Source organism: Somniosus microcephalus, chromosome 4 (assembly GCF_052327205.1).
Source record: "Somniosus microcephalus isolate GS21.2 chromosome 4, FLI_Smic_1.0, whole genome shotgun sequence".
NCBI lineage: Eukaryota > Metazoa > Chordata > Chondrichthyes > Squaliformes > Somniosidae > Somniosus > Somniosus microcephalus.
The window spans coordinates 3,525,973-3,544,568 of NC_140990.1; the positions used below are offsets into that span (position 1 = coordinate 3,525,973).

Here is an 18,596-nt window from a genome sequence, read left to right on the forward strand (position 1 = left end):
CTACCCTATCTATGCCCCTCATAATTTTGTACACCTCAATCAGGTCCCCCCTCAGCCTTCTCTGCTCTAAGGAAAACAACCCCAGCCTGTCCAGTCTCTCTTCATAGCTGAAGCGCTCCAGCCCAGGTAACATCCTGGTGAATCTCCTCTGCACCCTCTCCAGTGCAATCACATCCTTCCTCTAGTGCAGCGACCAGAACTGCACACAGTATTCCAGCTGTGGCCTAACTAGCGTTTTGTACAGCTCCATCATAACCTCCCTGCTCTTATATTCTATGCCTCAGCTAATGAAGGCAAGTATCCCATATGCCTTTTTAACCACCTTATCTACCTGTCCTGCTGCCTTCAGGGATCTATGTACATGCACACCAAGGTCCCTCTTTCTGTGCTGGCCTATTCAACGATTCAAATGAATCCACTTCAAAAGTACCGAATAGTTGTGAAAGGCGCTATATAAATGGGAATTCTGTCTGTCGTTAACCCACACCTGGAGTACTGCGTACAGCTTTGGTCTCCTTATTTAAGGAAGGATATACTTGCATTGGAGGCAGTTCAGAGACGATTCACTGGGTTAATTCCAGAGATCAGAGGGTTGACTTATAGAAACATAGAAGATAGGAGCAGGAGTCGGCCATTCGGCCCCTCAAGCCTGCTCCGCCATTCAATGAGATCATGGCTGATCATCCAAATTCAGTACCCTGTCCCTGCCTTCTCCCCATATCCCTTGATCCCTTTAGCCTTAAGAAATATATCCAACTCCTTCTTGAATATATTTAATGAATTGGCCTCTACTGCCTTGTGTGGTAGAGAATTCCACAGGTTCACCACTCTCTGGGTGAAGAAATTCCTCCTCATCTCTGTCCTAAATGGCTTACCCCTTATCCTTAGACTGTGACCCCTGGTTCTGGACTCCCCGACCATCGGGGACATCCTTCCTGCATCCAGTCTGTCCAGTCCTGTTAGAATTTTATAAGTTTCAATGAGATCCCCTCTCATTCTTCTAAATTCTAGCGAATATAAGCTAAAAACAATCGACCCAATCTCTCCTCATATGTCATTCCTGCCATCCCAGGTATCAGTCTGGTGAATCTTCGCCGCACTCCATGGCAAGAACGTCCTTCCTCAGATAAGGCGACCAAAACTGCACACAATACTCAAGGTGTGGTCTCACCAAGGCCCTGTACAACTGCAGCAAGAAATCCTTGTTCCTGTGCTCGAACCCTCTCGCTACGAAGGCCAACATACCATTTGCCTTCTTAACCGCCTGCTGCACCTGCATGCTTACCTTCAGCGACTGGTGCACAAGGACACCCAGGTCTCGTTGCACTTCCCCTTCTCCCAATCTATTGCCGTTCAGATAATAATCTGCTTTCCTGTTTTTGCCACCTCGCATTTATCCACATTATACTGCATCTGCCATGCATCTGCCCAATCACCCAACCTGTCCAAATCATCCTGGAGTTTCTCGGCATCCTCCTCACAGCACACACGCCCACCCAGCTTTGTGTCGTCTGCAAACTTGGAGATATTACATCTAGTTCCCTTGTCTAGATCATTAATATATATTGTGAAATAGGACCGATCCCTGCGGTACCCCACTAGTCACTGCCTGCCACTCAGAATAAGAATAAAACAATTAAATGGAGACAGGGTGTCTGGGATTTCAACTGCCCGTAAGAACTTTATCACCTAGGTCACATTCCAAGGTATCATTCAATCAGCATTCAGCAGTTTGAGTGATTGATTGAGGAGGCAGCTTCTACATGTTTAGATGAAGATTCGTAACCAATCTGTGAAGGTGCATGCGGGCCAAGATCCAATCAGGTGGCAGGAATGAATTGTGCATGAGGTTGCCATGCTTATTGCAATGTATAAAAATGTAGTGTTTGCTGTATCAATTTGGAGAAATCTGGCTAAGACAGAGCAGACTGCCTTCCCACCGGTGCAATAAAGACAACTTGACTATCGATCTAAAACCTTGTGTCGAGTGTTGGTTTAAAATACTCCACAACAGTTCTTATTAACTTAGGAGTGATATTAACTAATATCCCTGGACTATTTCACTAACGTGAATTAACTGATGCTTTTTAACTAATTAATGCAATACAATTTACCTAATTTTGCCAAACTAATTAACCAATACAAAACTATTTAAGAACATAAAAAATTAAGTTAATCAATTTTCCTAAAATATTTAAAAAGGCACTAATTCACCACTGATTCTAAAGTATTTATTTAAATTTCCTAAATCATTTAATGGTAAATTGGTTTTAAAGTTCTTTACAGACTCTAGTTAGTTAGGGAAATGTGTTAAGTGTGCTAAACTAGTTGCCCAACTTACACAGGATATACGGAACAGAAACAGGCCCTTCGGCCTGAAGTGGAGAAAGAGTTAAATAACATCGCTGGCAGCTCACAGAATGGGGTAAGAGAGACAGTTGCTAACATGAAAGACCACATCCATAAGGTGTGGTCAAGATAAGTGACCTTTGAGACTAAAAACAACTCAGTGGAGACATGGGGGGAAATATTCGGTATCGCCTCGTTTGGGGGCGCCATTATCGGCCGTGCGCAAAGTTTAGCGCCTGGCGCTAATTATCGCCTCCGACGGCAAACTTGGCTTCTATCGCCCCTGGAGGTGATTGGAGCGCTAAATCAGGCGCTTCACACCTGTCTTAAGGCGCAAATGCCGAGGAGCGAGGCGCTAACTCAGAGCGCTGGCGAAGCAAGGAAGGGCAAATCAAAATGAACCTGCAAAGTGCTGCTCAGTACCCAAAACTCCTTCACACAGCGTTGAATCTCTCCAGAAGTCTCTCTCGCTCTCTCTCTCAGAATGCGTGGTGCAAAAATGTCACCAACAAAAAAAGGCAGGTAGCGGTCGCCTTTAAATAGCGCTCCCCCAGTCCCTTTCTGACTGCATAACGCTCCCCTCAGCCTGTCGTTGCTAGCGGCAGGCGGTAAGGCAGGGGGCGCCACTCAATAGCCGGTCCGGGGCGCTACCGGGGCGTTGCGCACTCGACTGACGTCACGATCTGCCGGTGCAAGAGATCGTGGCGGTAGTGTTTAGCGCTGCCGCAAAATGTCTAGTTAATTTCGCGAGCGGCGCAAACATCGCCGCGCCTGGGCGCTAGTTGCTTTGCACCCCATTAGCGCCCTCTTAAGGCGATAACGGGAGGCGCAAACCAACTGAACTTTTCCCCCATGATGTCTGGCACTTCGCAGATGACACGAAAATTGGTGGGGTGGTAAATTGTGAGGAGGAAAGCCTCAGGCTACAGGACGATATAAACGGGTTGGTCAGATGGGCGGAAAAGTGGCAAATGGAATTTAACCCTGAAAAGTGCGAGGTGATGCATTTTGGACGGACAAATAAGGCAAGGGAATACACAATGAGTGGTAGGACCCTAGGAAGTACAGAGGGTCAGAGGGACCTTGGTGTACATGTACATAGATCCCTGAAGGCAGCGGAACAGGTAGATAAGGTGGTTAAAAAGGCATATGGGATACTTGCCTTCATTAGCCGAGGCATAGAATATAAGAGCAGGGAGGTTATGATGGAGCTGCACAAAACGCTGGTGAGGCCACAGCTGGAGTACTGTGTGCAGTTCTGGTCGCCTCACTATAGGAAGGATGTGATTGCTTTGGAGAGGGTGCAGAGAAGATTCACCAGGATGTTACCTGGGATGGAGCGCCTCAGCTATGAAGAGAGGCTGGACAGGCTGGGGTTGTTTTCCGTGGAGCAAAGAAGGCTGAGGGGGGACCTGATTGAGGTGTACAAAATGATGAGGGGCATAGATAGGGTAGACAAAGAGGAACTTTTCCCCTTAGTAGGGGGGTCAATAACAAGGGGGCATAGATTCAGGGTAAGGGGCAGGAGGTTTAGAGGGGATTTGAGGAGGAACTTTTTCACCCAGAGGGTGGTTGGAATGTGGAACTCAATGCCTGAAAGGGTGGTGGAGGCAGGAACCCTCACAACATTCAAGAAGCATTTGGATGAGCACTTGAAATGCCATTGCATACAAGGCTATGGACCAAATGCTGGAAAATGGGATTAGACTGGACAGGGATGGATGGGCGGCGCAGACACGATGGGCCGAAGGGCCTCTTTCTGTGCTGTAAAACTCTATGACTCTATGACTTCAGCTGCCCTGAGGGTTTTTGTTATCTGGGTCACAATGCTTCCGAGTTATCTTTTAATCAGCAGTTTGGGCTAATAATTGAGGAGGCAGCTTACACCTGTTTGCCTTAGGACATGTAACCCAATCCGTGAAGGTGCATGCGGGCCAAGAGCCAATCAGGTTGCAGGAATGAATTGTGCATGAGGCTGCCATGCCTATTTGAATGTATAAAAATGTAGGGCTTGCAGTAACAATTTGGAGAAGTCTGGCTAAAGACAAAGCAGACTGCCTCCCCACCAGCGTAATAAAGACAATTTGACTATCGATCTGAAAACCTTGTGTCGAGTGTTGGTTTAAAATACTCCACATCAGGCCCAACCAGTCCATGCCGGTGTTTATGCTCCACTCGAGCCTCCTCCCGTCTTTCCTCATCTAAATCTATCAGCGTAACCCTCTTATTCCCTTCTCCCTCAGATGCTTGTCTAGCCTCCCCTTAAATGCATCGATACTATTCACTTCAACCACTCCCTGTGGCAGCGAGTTCCACATTCTCACCACTCTCTGGATAAAGAAGTTTCTTCTGAATTCCCTATTGGATTTCTTGGAGACTATCTTATATTGATGGCCTCTAGTTTTGCTCTTCCCCACAAGTGGAAACTGATGTAAGAAAAAGGAGACTTACCATCAAGTAACTTTAAAGTAAGCTTTAAGTAACTTATAAACACACTATATACACAAGAGAGGTCTTTACCATGCCTCTGGTAGAAGCCTCTTACAATACTGAACAGACCAGTATTTATACCAGTCCAACAGGAAGTGACATATGACAGGAAGTGAGGTATGTACACAGTTCATAGTTCATAGTTCACAGGAAGTGATGACATAACTTCCCGGATGTTATCATTTTTATCACAGAAACATTCTCTCTGTATCCACTCTATCAAAACCTTTTTTAAATGGTGAGAAATGTTGGTGTTCAGATAGATTTAGGTGTCCTCGTGCAAGAAACACAGAAAGTTAGCATGCAGGTACAGCAAGCAATAAGGAAGGCAAATGGTATTTATTGCAAGGGGGTTGGGGTATAAGAGTGAGGAAGTCTGGCTCCAATTGTACAGGGCCTTGGTGAGACCACACCTGGAGTACTGGGCACAGTTTTGGTCTCCTTATCTAAGGAAGGATATACTTGCCTTGGAGGCGGTGCGACGAAGGTTCACTAGATTGAATCCTGGGAGGAGAGGGCTGTCCTATGTGGAGAGATTGTGTAGAATGGGCCGATACTGTCTGGAGTTTAGAAGAATCAAATCAAAATCAAATCAACTTTTATTGTCATTGTTAGTGCACCAGTGCAGTACAACGAAATGTAGGCTTGCGGCTCCCGAGAGTGTACATTTAGATTAAGACATTTAAACATTCAACATACATTTGGTTTGTAATACATTAACATAAACATAACCCTAATAAAGTGCATTGGCAGATGTGCAGGCTTTAGAGTTTATTTGTGGAGTTCAGTAGGATGACAGCCCTGGGAAAGAAGCTGTTCCTAAATCTGGTCGTACGGGTGCGAATGCATCTGTAGCGTCTCCCAGATGGCAGGAGGGCGAACAGACCGTGGCTGGGGTGGGTAGGGTCTTTGATGATGGTCCGTGACCTCCGTAGATAGCGTTTCTGGTATATGTGCTCTATGGTCGGTAGCCGGGTGCCGGTAATGCGTTGGGCAGTTTTGACTACCCGCTGCAGGGCTTTCCGGTCATAGTAGCTACAGCTGCCATACCATACTGCGATACAATTCGTCAGGATGCTCTCTATAGTGCAGCGGTAAAAGTTAGAGAGGATCAGGGGTGACAGGTTACATCCCTTCAGCCTCCTTAGGAAATATAGGCGCTGCTGGGCCTTCTTCACCAGAGAGGAGGTATTGAGGGACCAGGAGAGGTCTTCCGTGATGTGGACTCCGAGGAACTTAAAGCTGTCCACCCTTTCCACCACAGCCCCATTGATGTGGATGGGGGTGTGACTTCCGCCTTTAGACTTCCTGAAGTCCACAATGATTTCTTTGGTTTTCTTGGTGTTAAGGGCCAGGTTGTTATCGGCGCACCACTTCACGAGATGCTGGACCTCCTCCCTGTAGGCTGACTCATCGTTGTTGGTGATCTGGCCTACTACCGTGGTGTCATCCGCAAACTTGACGATGGTGTTGGAACCCTTAACAGCCACACAGTCGTGGGTGAAGAGGGAGTAGAGGAGGGGGCTCAGCACACATCCTTGTGGGGCCCCCGTGTTCAGGGTCAGCGGGGGGAGGTGTGGTTACCTAATTTGACAGACTGGGGTCTGTTTGTTAGGAAGTCCAGGGTCCAGTTGCAGAGGGAAGTGTTCAGGCCAAGAGTTTGGAGTTTGGTGGCCAGCTTGTTGGGGACGATAGTGTTGAATGCTGAGCTGTAGTCTATGAACAGCATTCTGATGTAGGTCTCCTTACCATCTAGGTGATTCAACCTATGAGAGGTGATCTCATTGAAACATACAAGATTCTGAAGGGGATTGACAGGGTAGATACTGAGAGGTTGTTTCCCCCTGGACTGGAGTGTCTAGAACTAGGGGGCATAGTCTCAGGATAAGGGGTCGGCCATTTAGGACTGAGATGAGGAGGAATTTTTTCACTCAGAGGGTTGTGAATCTTTGGAATTCTCTGCCCCAGAGGGCTGTGAATGCTGAGTCTTTGAGTATATTCAAGGCTGAGATCGATAGATTGTTGGACTCTGGGGAATCAAGGGATCTGGAGATCGGACGGGAAAGTGGAGCTGAGGTCGATGATTTTATTCGTTTATGGGATGTGGGCGTCGCTGGCTATGCCGGCATTTATTGCCCATCCCTAGTCGCCCTTGAGAAGGTGGTGGTGAGCCGCCTTCTTGGACCGCTGCAGTCCGTGTGGTGAGGGTACTCCCACAGCGCTGTTCAGGAGGGAGTTCCAGGATTTTGACCCAGCGACGATGAAGGAACGGCCGATATATTTCCAAGTCAGGATGGTGTGTGACTTGGAGTAAAACTTGGAGGTGGTGGTGTTCCCATGCGCCTGCTGCCCTTGTCCTTCTAGGCGGAAGAGGTTGCGGGTTTGGGAGGTGCTGCCGAAGAAGCCTTGGCGAGTTGCTGCAGTGCATCTTGTAGATGGTACACACTGCAGCCACGGTGCGCCGGTGGTGGAGGGAGTGAATGTTTAAGGTGGTGGATGGGGTGCCAATCAAGCGGGCTGCTTTGTCCTGGATGGTGTCGAGCTTCTTGAGTGTTGTTGGAGATGCACTCATCCAGGCAAGTGGAGAGTATTCCATCACACTCCTTACTTGTGCCTTGTAGATGGTGGAAAGGCTTTGGGGAGTCAGGAGGTGAGACACTCGCCGCAGAATACCCAGCCTCTGACCTGCTCTTGTTGCCACAGTATTTATGTGGCTGGTCCAGTTAAGTTTCTGGTCAATGGTGACCCCCAGGATGTTGATGGTGGGGGATTCGGCGAAGGTAATGCCATTGAATGTCAAGGGGAGGTGGTTAGACTCTCACTTGTTGGAGATAGTCATTGCCTGGCACTTCTGTGGCGCGAATGTTACCTGCCACTTATCAGCCCAAGCCTGAACGTCGTCCAGGTCTTGTTGCATACGGGCATGGACTGCTTCATTATCTGAGGAGTTGTGAATGACTCTTGGGGAGGAGTGACCTGTACCAAGGGGACGGTCTACACCTGAACTGTGAGGGAGCCGATGTCCTCGGGGTAATATTTTCTAGGGCGGTTCGGGAGGATTTAAACTAATTTGGCAGGGGGATGGGAACCTAGATAGTGGAAAGGAGGGAAGTCATATGAAGTCAGAAATAGATGGTAGAAAGGTGAGAAGCAATAAGCAAAGGAGAGAAACACAAAGGGCCAAACTAATTCATAATGAGAGTGTGAAAAAAGCAAGCCTGAAGGCTTTGTATCTTAATGCTAGAAGCATTAGGAACAAGGTGGATGAATTAGTTGTGGAAATAGAGGTAAACAAGTATGATTTGATTGGGATTACAGAAACGTGGCTGCAGGGTGGGCAAGGCTGGGAACTTAACATCCAGGGATATACAATATTTAGGAAGGATCGGCAAAAAGGTAGGGGAGGTGGGGTAGCATTGCTGGTAAAGGAGGGGATTAATGCAATGGAAAGGAAGGATATTAACTCGGATGAAACGGAATCTGTATGGGTAGAAATGAGAAATAGCAAGGGGAGGAAAACGTTAGTGGGTGTGATATATAGGCCTCCAAATAGTAATATGGAGGTGAGGGAAGGCATAAAAAGGGAAATTAGAGAAGCGTGCGATAAGAGCACAGCTGTCATCATGGGTGACTTTAATTTACATATTGATTGGACTACCCAAATTAGTAAAAATTCTGAGGAGGAGGAATTCCTGGAATGTTTTCGGGACGGTTATCTGGACCAATATGTCGAGGAGCCGACTCGAGATCAGGCCATTTTAGACTGGGTATTGTGCAATGAGAAGGGACTTATCAACAATCTTCTTGTACGAGGCCCCTTGGGTCAGAGCGATCATAATATGATCGAGCTCTCAGTCGAGATGGAGAGTGAGGAAATTGAATCAGAGACTAAGGTCCAGAACTTAAATAAAGGGAATTACGAGGGTATGAGACGGGAATTGGGTAAGATTGATTGGGTGGTGTTTCTGGGGGGATTGACAGTGGATAGACAATGGCAAGCATTCAAAGATAGAATGGAAGAATTCCAGAACATGTTTATACCGGTTTGGCATAAAAATAAACCTAAAAAGGTGGCTCAACCGTGGATAACGAGGGAAATTAGGGACAGCATAAAATCAAAAAAAAGGGCATATCAACTGGCAAAAAAAAGCACCAGACCGGAAGATTGGGGGCAGTACAGGATACAGCAAAAGAGGACAAAGGGATTAATCAGGAAGGGGAAAATAGAATACGAAAGTAAACTTGCAGCAAACATAAAGACAGACTGCAAAAGCTTTTATCGGTATATCAGGAGGAAAAGACTGGTAAAATCCCAAGTCGGTCCCTTGCAGTCCGATTCGGGAGAATATATAATGGAGAATAAGGAAATGGCAGACCAATTAAACTCATACTTTGGTTCTGTATTCACAAAGGAGGACACAAATAACCTCCCAGGAATATCGGCAAACATAGGGACTAATGAGAGGGAGGAGCTGACAGAAATTAGTATCTCTAGGGATATGGTGTTGGGTAAGTTGAGGGGACTGAAGGCCGACAAATCCCCGGGGCCTGATAAACTACATCCTAGGGTACTTAAGGAGGTGGCCCTGGAGATAGCAGATGCTCTAAGGATCATCTTCCGGAACTCCATTGACTCGGGAACAGTACCCGTGGATTGGAGGGTAGCTAATGTTACCCCAATATTTAAAAAGGGGGGTAGAGAGAAAGCAGGGAATTATAGACCAGTAAGCCTTACATCGGTTGTGGGCAAAATGCTAGAGTCCATTATTAAGGATAAAATAGCGGAGCACTTGACAAATGGGGAAAGGATCGGACAGAGTCAACATGGATTTACAAAGGGTAAATCGTGTTTGACTAATCTGCTGGAATTTTTTGAGGAAGTAACTGGTAAAATAGATGGGGGAGAGCCAGTGGATGTGGTGTACCTGGACTTCCAGAAAGCCTTCGATAAGGTTCCACACAAAAGATTATCATGCAAAATTAAGGCTCATGGGATTGGGGGCAATGTATTAACGTGGATAGAGAACTGGCTGGCGGATAGAAAACAGAGAGTTGGAATAAACGGCTCGTTTTCGGAGTGGCAGGCAGTGACCAGCGGGGTGCCGCAAGGATCTGTCCTGGGACCCCAGCTGTTCACAATATATATAAATGATCTGGATCAGGGAATTGGATGCAATATTTCCAAATTCGCTGACGACACTAAACTAGGAGGAGGGGTGGGCTCTGATGAGGATGTCAGGAGGCTACAGTGTGATTTGGACAGGTTGGGGGAATGGGCGGATACGTGGCAGATGCACTATAATGTGGATAAATGCGAGGTTATCCACTTTGGGGGTAAAAACAGGAGGGTAGATTATTATCTAAATGGCAATAGATTGGGAGATGGGGAAGTGCAGAGGGACCTGGGTGTTCTTGTGCACCAGTCACTGAAGGAGAGCATGCAGGTGCAACAGGCGATTAAGAAGGCAAATGGTATGTTGGCCTTCATATCAAGGGGGTTCGAGTATAGGAATAGGGATACCTTACTACAGCTGTACAAGGTGCTGGTGAGACCGCATCTGGAGTATTGTGTACAGTTTTGGTCGCCCCATCTGCGGAAGGATGTTCTTGCCATGGAAAGAGTGCAGCGGCGATTCACCAGGCTGATACCTGGAATGGCAGGAATGACCTACGAGGAGAGATTGAATAGTTTGGGCTTGTACTCACTGGAGTTTAGAAGATTGAGAGGGGATCTCATCGAAACATATAAAATTATGGCAGGCCTGGACAGGCTGAATTCAGAGAGAATGTTTCCAATGGCAGGGGAGCAGAGAACCAGGGGCCACAGTCTAAAAATAGCGGGCAAATCATTTAAAACAGAGATGAGGAAGAATTTCTTCACTCAAAGAGTGGTGAGCCTGTGGAATTCCCTGCCACAGAGGGCTGTGAAGGCTAATTCAATAAATATTTTCAAGAGAGAATTGGATATATTTCTGAAGGCTAAGGGGATTAAGGGTTACGGAGAAAAGGCGGGGACGGGGTACTGAACTGGTAAGATCAGCTAAGATCTCAGACGAAGATCAGCCATGATCTCATTGAATGGCGGAGCAGGCTCGAAGGGCCGAATGGCCTACTCCTGTTCCTATCTCTATGTTTCTATGTTTCTATGTTTCTATGAACACTGTGCAGTCATCAGCAAACATCCCCACTTCTGACCTTATGATGGAGGGAAGGTCATTGATGAAGCAGCTGAAGATGGCTGGGCCTAGGACACTGCCCTGAGGAAATCCTGCAGCGATCCTATTGAATAGCGGAGCAGGCTCGAGGGGCCGTATGGCCTACTCCTGCTCTTATTTCTTATGTTGTCATAATTTTAAAGACCTCTATTAGGTCACCCCTCAGCCTTCTTTTTACAAGAGAAAAGAGACCCAGCCTCTTCATCCTTTCCTGATATGTATACCCTCGCATTTCTGGTATCATCCTTGTAAATCTTCTCTGCACCCTTTCCAGTGCCTCTATATCCTTTTTATAACATGGCGACCAGAACTGTACTAAGTGTGGTCTAACCAAGGTTCGATACAGGTTTAGCATAATCACAGAATCACAGAAATCACAGAAACCCCACAGTGCAGATAGAGGCCATTTCGGCCCATCGAGCCTGCACCGACACATATCCCACCCGATCCCCGTAACCCCTACACCGACACATATCCCACCCTATCCCCGTAACCCCACGTATTTAATCCCCCTAACACTAAGGGTCAATTTATCATAGCCAATCAACCTAACTTTTCAATTCTATCCCTCTAGAAATAAACCCTAGTGTTTTGGTTTGCTCTTTTGTATGGCCTTGCTAACCTGTGTCGCAACTTTTAGTGATTTTTTGTGTATTTGTACTCCGAGATCCCTAAAGTTAGTAAAGTGTCACAAACACGTTGTCCCACTATTAACAATATTAAAACCAAGCTGCTAGTTTTAATTCTGAAGAAGGGTCTGTGGTGTATGTGCCTTTAAGAGCAATTGTGGTGTATGTGCCTTTAAGAGCCCCAGGTGTGCTGTAATGCCGGTAATTGCCACTTGCGCTATATAAGCCTGTGTATTGTGTATATCCTTTAGAACCCCTGCCAGACTTGCTTAGTAAATACCTATGAACCAACTCCTGTCTTCGGTGTCTTTATCTACACACGGACACTACAGGGTCCCCAACTCGAAATGTATTGAGTATTGTGTGCAGTTTTGGTCGCCTTATCTGAGGAAGGATGTTCTTGCCATGGAGGGAGTTCAGCGAAGATTCACCAGGCTGATACCTGGGATGGCAGGAATGACGTATGAGGAGAGATTGGGTCGATTGGGCTTATACTCGCTGGAGTTTAAAAGAATGTGAGGGGATCTCATTGAATTCTGACAGGGCTGGACAGACTAGATGCAGGAAGGATGTACCCGATGGCGGGGAAGTCCAGAACCAGGGGTCACAGTCTAAGGATAAGGGGTAAGCCATTTAGGACAGAAATGAGGAGGAATTTCTTCACCCAGAGAGTGGTGAACCTGTGGAATTCTCTACCACAGAAGGCAGTAGAGGCCAATTCATTAAATATATTCAAGAAGGAGTTGGATCAGACCAGCTGTTGAAGCAGAGCTGGAAGGTTTGGAACGTTCAGGAGTACTGTCCAAAGTGGACTGGAGCGAGTGGGCTACACCCACCGTCCCTGTAATGAAGAGGTTGTTGAGTAATATGCCTGGGGAACCAAAGAAGGTCCGCATCTGTGAGGATTTTAAGGTGACAGTGAACCCAGTCCTTCACACGGTACAATATTCGCTTCCACGAATTGAGGATATTTTCGCCTCGCTATCTGGAGGTAAACGCTTCACCAAAATTGATCTAGCCCAGGTGTACTTGCAAATTGAAGTAGAAGAAGCTTCGAAACATTACCTTACGATTAACACTCATAAAGGTCTCTACCAATACAACCGGCTGGTGTTTGGAGTAGCCTCGGCTCCGGCTATCTGGCAAAGGGCGATGGATCAGGTCCTGCAAGGGATTCCAGGGACCCAGTGTTATTTGGACGACATCCTGGTCACGGGTGAAAATGACGATGATCACCTCGCCAACTTGGAGAAGGTGCTCACCAGATTAAAGGAGTATGGGCTACAAGCTAATCGCCACAAGTGCGAGTTTTTCCAGAAACAGATCTCGTATTGTGGCCACGTCATCGATGAAGAGGGGTTACATAAGTCCCCTGACAAGATTGAGGCAGTAGTCAAGGCTCCAGCACCAGAAAATGTGTCACAACTGAGGTCGTTCCTTGGGCTGGTAAACTATTACCACAAGTTCTTACCAAATTTGTCTACGGTATTACACCCGCTGAACACCCTACTGCAAACAGGGTACCATGGAAGTGGGATGACCAACGTAGACGAGCTTTCCAGAAGTGTAAAGAATTGATCACATCAAAAGAGGTGTTGGCCCATTTCAACCCAGCACTACCAATTCGTTTGGCATGTGATGCATCACCCTATGGTATTGGAGCGATGCTGTCGCACAAATTCCCTGACGGGTTGGAGAGGCCAGTAGCCTTTGCGTCTCGGTCACTAACCTCAGCCGAGCGCAACTACGCCCAGATTGACAGGGAGGCCCTCAGCCTAGTATGGGGAGTAAAAAAATTCAACCACTATCTGCATGGGCAGAAGTTCACCTTGCTGACTGACCACCAACCACTTGTCTCCATCTTTAATCCTAAGAAGGGCGTTCCAGTGATGACGGCACAGCGGTTACAAAGATGGTCCCTGTTTCTAGGGGCGAATCAATATGAAATAGAATATAAAGGCACGAAACAGCATGGGAACGCTGATGGGCTATCGCGCCTGCCACTGCCTACTGTGGAGGAAGCACCAGCAGTGGACCCTATCGAGATATTTTATTCGTCAATAATTGAACGATTGCCAGTAACGAACGCGGATATAGAGAAGGAGACCCGCAATGATCCGACGCTGTCTCGGGTATATGATTTGACGGTGAGGGGATGGCCAACTCATGGCGACTCACTGTTGCCAGCATTCTCATCCAGAAGAGAACAGCTGTCAGTATGCCAGGGGACAGTGATGTGTGGATCCAGAGTGGTGATTCCACCCAAGTTAAGGGAGAGAGTGCTAAATGAGCTACATGAAGGTCATCTGGGGGGAGTGAAAATGAAAAGCCTTGCTAGGGCTTATGTGTAGTGGCCGGGAATCGATCAACAAATCGAAGACCTAACTAAGAGCTGCTTAGGATGCCAGAAGGTCCAAAATGCACCACCACATGCCCCTCTACACCCATGGGAGTGGCCCTCCTCTCCATGGCAACGGGTGCATATTGATTTTGCTGGTCCATTCATGGACTCAATGTTCTTAATAGCAGTGGATGCTCATTCAAAGTGGCCTGAGGTGATAAAAATATCTTCAACCACTACAGAGAAAACGATTGCAGTAGTACGGACCATATTTGCCAGAAATGGTTTGCCAGAGCAGATTTGCTCTGATAATGGACCACAGTTTGTGTCCGACGAGTTCCAAAAATTCATGAAAAGGAATGGGGTAAGGCATTACACATCCGCCCCGTATCATCCAGCCACAAATGGATTGTCTGAGAGGTTCGTACAAACCTTTAAGAAGGCGATAAAAGCCATGTGCGACGATGAAATTCCACTACAGCATAAGATGGGCAATTTCTTATTAGCCTACCGAAACGCGACACATGCAGTTACCAACCAGACCCCGGCCATGATGTTCTTTAACCGAAGGTTGAGATCTCGTCTGGACTTGCTCAGACCAAATGTGCGAAGAAATGTTGAGGACAAACAATTCCAGCACATCAATGAGAAGCCGACAAGGAGCTTCAATGTAGGGCAACCAGTCTTGGCCCGTGACTATCGAACAGAGAAGTGGCAACCTGGAACGATATGTACAAGGCAGGGGCCATTAATGTACACAGTGGATGTCGGGGAGAACATTGTGAGACGCCACGTCGATCAGATCTTAGCATCACAGGAACGTGTCAACCCCATGTCTCGAGTACCTGGGGATGAACCCGACATACCGGTAGCATCTACCTCCGAACCAGTAGCAGTGGAACCCGATGAACTACCCGATGAAAAGGGGTTAGAATCGCCTCTGCAGCAAGAACAAGAACCTCAGGAAAGGCGCTATCCCGAAAGGGTCAGGAAGCCGCCCCAAAGACTGAATCTATAAATGGACTTTTGTTGTTTAATATACATGTTGAAATGTTAATTGTTATTTGAATATTAGGGGTACTGCTAATCTAAAAGGGGAGGAATTGTAGTGTATGTGCCTTTAAGTCAGAACTACTTTTACAGCTCCTGTATACTGTAGTACCGGCAGTGACCACACCGGTATATAAGCTTTGCGCATGCCTCTGTACCCCCAGTCTTGAGACTACCCTCCTCCAGTAAAGACCTGTTTATTGTTAATGTACAGCATCCGTGTGATTATTTAATAACAGCATATCCACTGAACCACGGATCCAACACTTTCGAATCAGTATTTTAATTAGTTTAAGCTTTTTACAATTATTGTAGGAATTTTAGTTAGCTCATCTTTAAAACGTTTAGCTCACAGAAACATTGAAACATAGAAGATAGGAGCAGGAGTAGGCCATTCGGCCCCTCGAGCCTGCTCCACCATTCAATGCGATCATGGCTGATCATCCAAATTCATCCTGCCTTCTCCCCATATCCCTTAATCCCTTTAGCCTTAAGAAATATATCCAACTCCTTCTTGTTGCTAAGTTGCTAGTTTTAACAAATTTTCCTAAAAAAATTTAAGTAATTTTAAGTGTTATACTATTAAAAAAGCAAATTTGGCCTTAATGTTCTTTTAGATGTTGTCCTGAAGAATTTATTTATTTATTCAATTAGTTTGTTCCAACTAATTAAAATGTCGAGCCAGCCAGGAGTCGAACCTGGAATCTTCTGATCCGTAGTCAGACGCGTTATCCATTGCGCCACTGGCCCGGCTGTCAGTCAACACCAGCATTACATCATCTAAAGGCTGAGCCCCGCCCACTCCAGATGACGCCAGGGCGCTTCGTGCGCCTGCGCCTTCCACGCAGGCCGGGGACCAGACGCCATCGCGCTGGACGTCGCTTGCGTCAAAGGCCCAGCAGTTGCCAGGGCAAGGCGAGGCGGGGAATCTGAGAAATAGACGCGTCTCTATATAATTTCACCGATCGTAAATGAGAAATATGTACTATTCAATGGGATGCAAAGCGGAAATCTCGCTTACGTTCCCGATTTAAACGCGGTTTAGCTTGAGTTGAATGCGGCTCCCAGTCGGCCTATCCGAGCACGTCTCACACAGGCGTACAGGAGGATGAACCAATGGGAAGGGTTTTTACCTAGACCGGTCGCTCTTTGATTGGCTCAGCTCACTCATTCGGAAGACGCCTCCTCACGTTTGAAAGGCTTGGATCCCGCCCTCCCCTCCACGCGCTGCCTTTGCTTGGATGTCGGAACAGATTTCCACCTTCATTGGCTGAAGTAGCTGTCTGTTATGATGGATGGTGGATCTGATTGGTTAATATCGCTGTCAGTCACAGAGTCACTCACCCCTTTGACTCTCATTGGTCTTTGAGGCGCATTCCGCCTTTCTATTGGTTGCGGGCGCTGCCCTTGCCCGCCTCTGACCTCATTGGGCAATTTGTCTGTCTGTCAGAGCATTTTACCTCCCCTTTTAACTTCTGATTGGTGCATTCTGCGCATCCCGCCTTCCTGTTGGTTACTCAATGTCCAGCGCCGCCTCGACACTCTATTGGTCGGACTAGCTGTCAGTCCAGGAGCAGACACCGCCCACTTTGACTTCCGATTGGTCAGGTCGGGTAGACGCGGCCTGGCTATTGGCTGAGGGCCGCGGGGCACCGCTGGCCGCCCATTGGCCGACCGGCCTGTCACTCGGCGCCGGTGTCCCGCCCCCTTCCCTGTGCTGAGAGATGGCGTCCTCGGGGCGGGTTTCCAGCGGCCGCGAACTGAGCTCGGTGCCGGAGATCGGGGAGAGCCTGGGGGCGGTGGGCCGGCAGGGGTGAGAGGGGCAAGAGGGGGCCGCTTCCATGTGGGGGCCATTGAGGCGGGCATTTGGGCTGAATTGGAGGGTGTGGGGTGAATGGGAGGATGTGGGGGGTGAATTAGAACATGTGGGGGTGAATTAGGACATGTGGGGTTAAATTCGGGGAGTTGGTGGTAAATCAGAAAATTTGGGGGTAAATTGGAGGATTTGGGAGTAAATTAGAAATGTGGAGTTAAATTGGAGCATTTGGGGTGAATTGGAGGATGTGAGGGTGAATTGGTGGATTTGGGGGGTAAATTGGAGGATGTGAGGGTGAATTGGTGGATTTGGGGGTAAATGAGGGATTTGGGGGTAAATCAGAAATTTGGGGGGTCAATTGGGGGATGTGGGGGTCAATTGGGGGATGTGGGGGTGAATTGGGGGGATGTGGGGGTGAATTGGGGGGTGGGGGGGTGAACTGGGGGGGTGTGGGGGTGAATTGGAGGATGAGAGGGTAAATTGGAGGATGAGAGGGTAAATTGGAGGATGTGAGGGTGAATTGGTGGATTTGGGGGTAAATTAGAGGGATTTTGGGGTAAATCAGAAAATTTGGGTTAAATTGGGGGGCTGGGGGTAAATTGGAGGGTGTGGGTGTAAATTGGGGGATGGGGGGATTTGGGGGTGAATTAGAAAATTTGGAGTTAAATTGGAGGGCGTGGGGGTGAATTGGAGGATTTGCGGATCAATTGGAGGATTTGGGGAAGAAGAGGGTCGGGGGTTATTACTCTTCCCCGGGGGTGGGGAGGGGGAGAGGGTCGGCGGGGGGTTATTACTCTCCCCGGGGTGGGGAGGGGGAGAGGGTCGGCGGGGGGTTATTACTCTCCCCGGGGTGGGGATGGGGAGAGGGTCGGGGGGTTATTACTCTCCCCGGGGTGGGGAGGGGGAGAGGGTCGGCGGGGGGTTATTACTCTCCCCGGGGGTGGGGAGGGGGAGAGGGTCGGGGGGTTATTACTCTCCCCGGGGTGGGGACGGGGAGAGGGTCGGCGGGGGGTTATTACTCTCCCCGGGGGTGGGGAGGGGGAGAGGGTCGGGGGGTTATTACTCTCCCCGGGGTGGGGACGGGAGAGGGTCGGCGGGGGGTTATTACTCTCCCCGGGGGTGGGGAGGGGGAGAGGGTCGGCGGGGGGTTATTACTCTCCCCGGGGGTGGGGAGGGGGGAGAGGGTCGGGGGGTTATTACTCTCCCCGGGGGTGGGGAGGGGGAGAGGGTCGGCGGGGGGTTATTACTCTCCCCGGGGGGTGGGGAGGGGGAGAGGGTCGGGGGGTTATTACTCTCCCCGGGGTGGGGACGGGGAGAGGGTCGGCGGGGGGTTATTACTCTCCCCGGGGGTGGGGAGGGGGAGAGGGTCGGCGGGGGGTTATTACTCTCCCCGGGGGGTGGGGGAGGGGGAGAGGGTCGGGGGGGTTATTACTCTCCCCGGGGTGGGGACGGGGAGAGGGTCGGCGGGGGGTTATTACTCTCCCCGGGGGTGGGGAGGAGGAGAGGGTCGGCGGGGGGTTATTACTCTCCCCGGGGGTGGGGAGGGGGAGAGGGTCGGGGGGTTATTACTCTCCCCGGGGTTGGGGACGGGGAGAGGGTCGGCGGGGGGTTATTACTCTCCCCGGGGGGTGGGGAGGAGGAGAGGGTCGGCGGGGGGTTATTACTCTCCCCGGGGGTGGGGAGGGGGAGAGGGTTGGGGGGTTATT

At 48.7% G+C, this 18,596-nt stretch overlaps 1 protein-coding gene and 1 non-coding gene across 2 annotated transcripts in view; one reads left to right on the plus strand and one right to left on the minus strand.

Moving 5' to 3' along the window:
* Positions 1–15,751: 15,751 nt before the first annotated feature.
* On the minus strand, positions 15,752–15,824 carry trnar-acg (transfer RNA arginine (anticodon ACG)). Its single transcript has one exon. It is a non-coding gene; the product is annotated as a tRNA-Arg (tRNA).
* Positions 15,825–16,767: 943 nt separating this feature from the next.
* prmt5 (protein arginine methyltransferase 5) overlaps positions 16,768–18,596 on the plus strand; it is a 59,907-nt gene continuing 58,078 nt past the window's right edge. The window contains exons 1-2 of the mRNA XM_085983674.1: positions 16,768–16,887; positions 17,055–17,085. Coding sequence (XP_085839800.1) covers positions 16,799–16,887; positions 17,055–17,085 — 120 coding nt within the window. The 5' untranslated portion in view covers positions 16,768–16,798. The remainder of the gene's footprint in view (positions 16,888–17,054; positions 17,086–18,596) is intronic.